This window comes from Urocampus carinirostris, chromosome 12, assembly GCF_059441175.1.
Source record: "Urocampus carinirostris isolate Australia breed hairy pipefish chromosome 12, RoL_Ucar_1.0, whole genome shotgun sequence".
NCBI classification, from domain to species: Eukaryota; Metazoa; Chordata; class Actinopteri; order Syngnathiformes; family Syngnathidae; genus Urocampus; species Urocampus carinirostris.
Window position 1 is genome coordinate 15,282,630 of NC_142360.1, and position 8,299 is coordinate 15,290,928.

The window sequence follows — 8,299 nt, forward strand, 5'->3', positions numbered from 1 at the left end:
AACCCTCCATGATTTCTAAGTGGGAGAAATAGCAAAGTAGCAGTGATTTTTTTTTAATCTCTCAGTAAAATGTGAAACAGGAGTGCCACGTCCAATTCCGTTATCACAATATGTTCAACCCATTTTGTAACAATGATAATAGAGGTATATTCTATTCTATTCAAATACTTATTTTCTTCACTGTATCTCCTTGTACTACATGTAGTAATCAGCTGCCTGTAACTCTTAGGGATGAATGTCACGATTCCTCGACTGATCACTTGAAGAAAGAATAGATACTGAAGAATAGCTTATTTTACACTCCAAATATAAAAGTGGGCAATTTCTTGCGGCACACTCGGTGAAAAAAAAAAACGTAATACACAACCACAAACAACATTTATTTCCCAAATCTTATCACATCGCACGGATCAGAGTTAAGTGTTCTCTTAAATGATCATTAAGCATTTTAAGCAACAGTTGTTTCTGTGTCTCCTTTTAATGTTTTTCAGATGGATGCATACATAAAGCAGGAGGTAATGTCGTTCCGCAGGGGCCTTGAAAGTGGAACCTAAAAAAAGCACATACAAAATGTTGGTCTAAATTTATAGAAAAAGACAACAAGTGTTGAAAAAGAAAAAACAAAAAGAAGGTAACCCACTTGAAAGACATAGTGGCGGGGGTGTTTTCCATGTTGAACTCCGCCACTGGTATGCCTCTCGCTGACACTTGTGGTGCAAACATGGCTGCCGGGTACACCACAGACGACGTGCCAACCTATGAGGGCAAAATGTGTTGATTACCGGTGGTGGGTACTGGGCAGTGATATCAATTGTGTACAATGCAGGATCTTACATTTTAATTCATACGGATTCTTTCACTGCTTATTTTAGTCGAAAAACTGGCCGAATAAAAACAAAGCTGCCAAATATTGAAAAGGGGTACTTCAGGATGTATGAATAGAATTTATTTTTCAATTTTCCTAGTAGCATTTAAGAGTGCCAATTTAAGTTCGAAGTGTTTTTTACACAATACTATTGCTTAAAAATACAAAGTAGTGACCATTCATAACATTGTACACATTTTGTATGGGTATAACTGTTAACCATTTGTAACAATCAATGAATTATTGATTAAAATTTAAATAGTGATGAGCACCAGGTGTCATAAAGCGCTTGTGAAATTGATTGATTCCTAGAGACTGCACTCTTCTGTCTCTCTTTGTCTTTGTATTTAAAAGAAGAGCACCATCTAGAGAACAAAAGTGCAAATTGCTCGGTTATTTTTCCCAAATTTTCAGAGTTTTTGTAGAAAATGCGTATTTCAAGATTAGCTATAAATGAACTATGGATGATTAGTAGTAATTGGTAGTTCTGTAAATTCCTTTTAACTTGCAATTGCAACATTGATGAAATACGACGACTACTACTACGCTATAACCCAGAATTGTTCACTCATTGTAAAAACTGTGTTAAAATTTCAAATTAAACAAACATTATGCTGTCACAGTGTCAGGTTTTTTTCACCATTTTTTTTTTCTTATCGTGGTTTTTCATTTTTGTATTTTTAAACCACACAACAATAAATTGGGAAATCAATTATCAGAACTTAGCAGGACCTATCATTGTTTGACAAACGGAAGCGCCCTAATCTAGTCAAGTCATGTTTATTTGTGACGCCCTTAATTACAAAGAGTCTCAAAGGGCTGCACAGACTACAGACTATTGAAAACCACAGACGATTATTACACTATCCCCTGATCTAAAACCTACATGAGGGAAGGAGAAAAACTCAAAAAACCTCAACATGAGGAAAATGAAGAAACCATGAGAAGGGACCACGCATTTTCTCTCTCTTTATTTCTCTATTTAGTTTTTTCCTCTTTCAAATTCCCTCTCTTACTTTTCTCTGTTTTTTCTCTTTTCTTGCTTTCTCTTATTCTTTTTTATCTCTCTTTCTTTATTTCCATCTTTCTCATTTTTAGAAGACATTGTAGTCCGGATCTATATCCTTTTCCAAATCCCATAGATTATGATTAGTATATTTAAATGTTCTCAATTCCAGTTTAGCATGATCAGTTATTTAAACTGTGTCGTTATTAGTTGTGGATATAGACGAAAGAGTACTTTTCAGTCATAATCGTAAGTTAATTAAAAGTTTGATGTTACACTTACAGTTCAGTGTACTTTGTTTGGTGTTCTATATCTTACAAAACTAAGAAAGTTTCATAAAGGGGACATTGTGTATTATTTGAGCACTAGATGTCGCTTAATTGTCAAGTGCAACCAAAAACGAGTGCTACAAATCACCAGAGAAGAATGAAAACTACGGCAGCTCGAGGTGACTAAATTTTTTTGCCAAGCCTTTTGCAAAGCTTTTGGTTTTTGGGTACTTGTAGTAGCTAGAGGGCCTAAAACTGTTTCAGTCCCCTCTAAGTGTAAGTCTAAGTGCCCAATTTCGCTGTCACAATATGTTAACCCATTTCGTAACAATGACAATAAAGGTATATTCTATTCTATTCTATTCTAAGTGAGAGTCAGATTATGTAATATAACCATTCCAGTTTACATGATAGTTGATGTATTGCTGCTTGTTTTTAAAATAGATATTTTGTATTTTTTTCAAAAACTGTTCAAATTAATGTTTTAGTTTTGAAACCTAGGAGGCGCTTAATACACACCGTCCCTTGAATAAGACAAAACACACTCACGACTAAACAGAGATCACAGTTTTCCAGCACTTTTTCCGCTTGAGTGAGGACGTTCGAATCCAGAGCCTCTCCGAACCAAACCACGGCAGGTCTCAGAAGTCCCGAACACCCCGAATGCTCACACCTAAAAAAAATAAATGGATAAACTAACTGACACTCGTGCATCAAAAAGTATAGGAGAGAATAGGTGGCTCCCTACCTGGGAAGGTCCTCGACTGGGATCTGATCCTCGTGTGTTTCTGGGTCAGGAGCTCTGCGGATACAATTCCAAACAAATTGGTCAGGAATAACATTTTCAAGACATTTAGAGAAAAATATGCTTTTTAAATGGCCACGATAATTTGTGTCCTGTGTGAGGTGAATTAAAAAATACAATGCCATCTTGGAAAGAAAATATTTTTCCATATTGTGATGAGAGACATGAATAGAAATGACTATCATCCCATTTTTCAATTACCGATTGAACTGGCATTCATATTTTAGCTACATATTTGAAGTGAGGTACGTTAAAGCGACATTGTGCGTCATTTAGCACCTCCTAATGGGGAAAAAAAATCATTCAATAAAAAAACAATATTGATTTAAAAAAATAAGAAAAAAAAACAAGAATTATCATTTAAATATGTATGTTTTCTTAAACACTTATAGGTCAAGCAATTTGCATTCATTTTACATAACATGAGCATCACCTAGAGGGAGCTGACGGTATCGTCTGTCATTTTGCTGACTACGGGTACCCAAAATCCTCTGTAGTTTGTATCCTTCCTTTCTAGCGCTTGTTTTCAGTTGCACTACGCCATAAAACGACATCTAGTGGTCAAATAATTTTACTTAGCGCCTTCAAGCGGTAAAAATATGTTGTTGATTTCAATTATAACCAAAAATACATGAAACATGGTATACATGTGCATGTTTTAATTACTTGTTGATTGTGAAATGCACATTTATTTTATATAACAAGAGCCTCACCTGAGCAATCGTTTAATGTAAAATTACATAATTGACACCTTGCTGCTGTGGTTACCCAAAAATAATAATAAACTTGTGAAATGCAGAGCGAAAAAACTGAGAAGAAAAATTATACGGTTTGGTTACATTGAGTTTGCAGTTTGTATTCTTCCTTGTGATTTAAAGCAGACATTTGTATTTGAACTACCCAATCAAGCAACAGCTGGAGGCCAAATACACACTGTTCCTTTAAGCCGGCAATTAATACATGGAAATGCATTGGTGCAAAAGTCCAAAAGCATGTTCATAGGACTTACCCTTTTCCCGCCAGAGCAGCACAAATGGGGCTGTTGTAATTGCCTTCTTCATGGCCACAATTCATACAGCGAGTTTTAAACAGACTTCCTGGATTTTTATACAGAAAGAGAAAAGTCAGTTTTTAAAAATGGGAATATTCTTGATCATACATTGCGAGTGGAATCTTGAGAGCAAATTATGAGATTCAAGCACGCTTAAAGCAAACGTCAAGTCAAGTCAAGTCATTTTTGTTTGTATAGCCCTAAATCACGAAGAGTCTCAAAGGGCTTCACAGATTATTACACTATATTACACAGACTAATCGTGCGTGTGCATTTATCAAGACATATGATTTTTGGATCTCAAGTAAATCTCGAATATACTTGTTTTTTGTTAATCTCTAGGTATTAAGTAAAAGCCCGAAGACTTTTTAGCTTTCATTTTCAGTCTCAGGAAGTTCTTCCCATTATAATTTACCACTGAGAAATGCTACCTTCATTTTTTGCATGGCCTATAGCTAATGACCATAAATCATACGTAATCCTTGCATTATACGTTTCTTAGTGCCCTGTTTAGGTGTAGCATGCACCTCTCCTCTTACATACAAACTAATGCGGGTGCAGTTAATAATAATAGTAATAATAATAATTTCCTTTGTATTGTCATTCTAATCACAAGGGAAGTAATGCAATGGCAAAATGAAGCCACCAGAGAGTGGTGAAAGAATCATTTTTAATTTGCCCTTGTTGGGTATTTTTTACATATTTTGTCCTTTTAATGGTTTGGATGAGTTATCAAAGAAAAAACATTGGAAAAAACACTTTACGGGGGTTATAACAATAGCATATATGTACGCGTAGCTAAGGTCCTCCTGAACATTTTGAGTGGTTGGAAGTTTACAAAAAATGGAAGTGACAAAGTTATAACAGGGCATGGGTGTGGACATGATTGTAAATACAGTTATTTCTAATTTGAAGGGTTAAGCAGACTTGATAAGAAACATGCCGACAATTTGAAGCGTTTACAAGCACTTCCACCCAAAAATCCAAGCACTTTTCAATCCTAGAAAAGATGACATTAAAATGTAAGCATTTTCAAGGATTTCAAGCACAAACCCCGAATTTGTCATTGAAACGTGGCTTAGTGCACGTACTACTCCCAAATTTCAGCAGATGCCTGTTCCCGTCTTCAACGGCGAAAATCATTGCGTTGCTAGGTTACTGACCGTGAATCTCGAGGACGTTTTTGGATCCGGCTCGGCGGTGAAGTTCGTCGATGTTCTGAGTGATGACGGTGACTTGCCGGCCCTGCCCTGCCAGACGCTCCTCGCACTCAGCGATGGCCAAGTGAGCGGGGTTGGGATTTTTTGTAAGCATGACTTCGCGGCGGTAGTGGTAAAATTCCCACACGCGGGACGGGTTTCTGGAGAAGGCCTCTGGTGTGGCTAGGTCCTAAAGAAGCATAGCGGTCAAATTCAGGAGAATGTAGGCCGCCCTTTATTGTTGCCCCTAATCACTCGCAGTGTGGTTCATCATGCATTTAAGGAATGTTGAAGTCCGTTCACCATAATTTAATACAAAAATAAAACATCAATATTTTAAAACTTATAATTTTTACAGTTTTAATTTGTCATTATTTCATTTAGATTGTCAATCACTAGTGACGTGCAGTCAGTGAGGCGACTGAAGCTCTGCTTCACTCGTTATTATGGAAATATAAAATCCAAAATATACCAGAAGGTTATATTTAACAGTGTTATGCTTTTGAGGTGTTAAAGTTTTTGATCATTTAACTAATAATTAATAACCAATTAATGTTTTGATTTTGCTATTCAAAATAGATGACTTTTCAAGTGAAACTGTGAATAATATTAGTACAATTAGTATGCAACATATTACTAGGCTGGGAGTCTGCAGATGCAGAGTAAGGCACGCAATTCAGTTGCGATAGTGAGACCAATGATTTATCACACGCCTCAGCCCAAAACAAAATAATTTGTGATAGAATTAGCAGGTAAAAATCGAGTTAAAATATCCAGTATTATTTTTCTCATTCCATGGGCTTCCTGTCAAATGGCAGAGGGCGATAATGAGGCCAGGGATTTCAATTTGGTGCACACTTAAGCCCCAAACTATGGAATAAGCGTTAATATTTGCAAATTAAGTCAAGCTAATGAGTATTTTTTTTCCTGGTTGCATTTTTTTTCATAAGGATTACCTATGTATTGAAGATTGTATTCAAAAGGAACTGCACATAGACGTCATTTAAAACTTAAGGTAAGACAATATACTATTTTTTGTATGCTACAGTTTACTGTACATGTTTATATACTTTCTTGCTCTCCCAATACAATGATGAATGAGAGGAGGTTCATTTATCTGTAACTCTGACTGTAAATCTCACCACACACAAACCTGACTGCACGTCACTGGCTAACAGTATTTGAAAGAAGACTATGGCTGCATACCTGAGCTTGCCACTTTCTCCAGTAGCCCCCTGCCCCTCTGAAGGTGGGCACTCCGCTTTCTGCGCTCACTCCTGCTCCAGTGAGAATGGCGATATTGTTGGCTTTCGAGAAGAGCTCCCGGAACGCTGCAAGATCTGTGCAAGAAAATGCATTCCCCAAAACTCCTATTATTCTCTGTTGTCCATATGAAGACAACGTGAACGTTTTCGATGCGCTTACCTGAACTGGGTCTGCTCATTCTTGGGCTGTCCCAACGTTTCCTCAAGGAAGCATGGAGGTGAATGAGACCTCGGCAGTACAACCGCCGCACAATCATCAGGTGTCAATAACTGGGAATTGAGTCGCATGGGTATCTGTCATCACAACTGTTTAGTCTTTTGCCTTAGCAATGAGATTGGACTACAGTTATTGTCTATGGAGCTAGGGTTTTATTACAGTTGCAAGATTTTGCCCTCCATGTAAATGATACTTTTGTATAATGACAATAAAGGCCATTAACTTCCGAGTTCACAATGACGGGTTAGAAGCGTTTCAATGTTTAGTGCATGCTTGTGCAGGTTAGTAAACACAAGCTAGTTATTCTATTCCTAGTTGCTAGCTAGCTGCTAAGAGTTAACAAGCAAACATACCAACACCGTTTATCGCTTTAACTGTGGTAGAGCGGCGGTAGTTACCGATTCACACAGAATAATAGAATCGTAACCACATTTATTCAGAGTACAAACTCCCAAATTCGTTAGCAAAGATGCTGTCCACCACCTGTCAAGACTTGACAACAAATTAACGTCACTTCCGCTTTGCAGCCAGGCATGTTCGCCCACTTTTTTATCATTTTATCTAAACAAATATTATTTGAAATTTTCATTCGTCATTACTAAACAAAACAAAATTCAAGAAAGAAAAAAATGAGGTATGACTTGAGCAGAATTCGTAACGGATGCTCGATAATGACATAATGCAAATACCAGCAGAGGGAGCGCTCAAATCATTTTTGCAAATCAAGTGGTGCTTTTTATCAAGTATTATAAGTTATTAATATGAAATCATACCTGTCAACCTGTACGTTTTTGCCGTAGAAAGTACATCTATAATGCATTTTAAGACGTGTACGACATACAAGAAAATCTGTATGGAAAAACGCAAAATTGTCAATTATGGGTACCATCCGTTATACACCGACTATCACGAAATGGCAAATCAATCAAGTCAAACGAGTTTGCCGCGGTAGCCTCTATCTCGGTATCGTTTTTTTTTTGTTTGTTTGTTTTTCGTTTCAAACAAAGCAAGTGGTTTGATGCTACTGTGGGCATGCGTCTGCCGCCTGGGGATTTCCCATTATGCATCATTCCAGAAAAAAAGATATGGTGTAAGATTATTTTGTATTTTGTAAGGGAAAATATGACAGTTTGTATGGGCATGGAGCCCTGGAAGTTGACAGGCATGTGAAATTGTTAAACGACATACACGGTTTAAAAAAAACAAAACGTTACAATACAGGAGAAACGTATAGGTTTACAGGTATACCTATTGAAAGGCTGGGCCAAAAAAGTGAGAAGAAAAATCATGTGATTTATTCACTTTGAGTCTCCATGGGTCGTGTTCCTCCTTGTGCTTTGTAGCACTTGTTTTTAGTTGCACTACACCTGGTGTCTACAACATGGTGGCCGCTGAGGACAGCTAAGGGTCTTGCTGACCCTTTCTGAAAATAGCTCACCAAAGCTGAGTCATTGTGATTTCTTAGTACAAAGATTTTTTTTCTGTGGTTGACTGAGTGTATTCAACCTTATTTCCAAAAAGTAACATGGTAATGACATAGTAACAACATGATAGTAACATGATACGTTGTTTTTTTCAGAAATGCATATCTAAACTGGGTGCCCTTTGTGCTAACTAGTAAA

General features: G+C 37.0%; 1 protein-coding gene across 2 annotated transcripts; it reads right to left on the reverse strand.

Moving 5' to 3' along the window:
* Positions 1-359: 359 nt before the first annotated feature.
* sirt5 (sirtuin 5) lies at positions 360-7,190 on the reverse strand. Of its 2 annotated transcripts, none has more exons than XM_088349275.1 (9): positions 7,031-7,190; positions 6,621-6,730; positions 6,402-6,535; positions 5,160-5,385; positions 3,955-4,042; positions 2,889-2,942; positions 2,690-2,813; positions 641-756; positions 360-550 (listed from the first exon to the last, which is right to left on the reverse strand). In XM_088349275.1, the coding sequence occupies exons 2-9, from the start codon at positions 6,715-6,717 to the stop codon at positions 478-480; spliced, it is 912 nt and encodes a 303-aa protein (XP_088205401.1). In that variant the 5' UTR covers positions 6,718-6,730; positions 7,031-7,190; the 3' UTR covers positions 360-477. The 2 variants fall into 2 exon arrangements, with proteins under 2 accessions (XP_088205401.1, XP_088205400.1); XM_088349274.1 differs by having other exon boundaries at positions 6,621-6,754.
* Between the last annotated feature and the right edge of the window lie 1,109 nt (positions 7,191-8,299).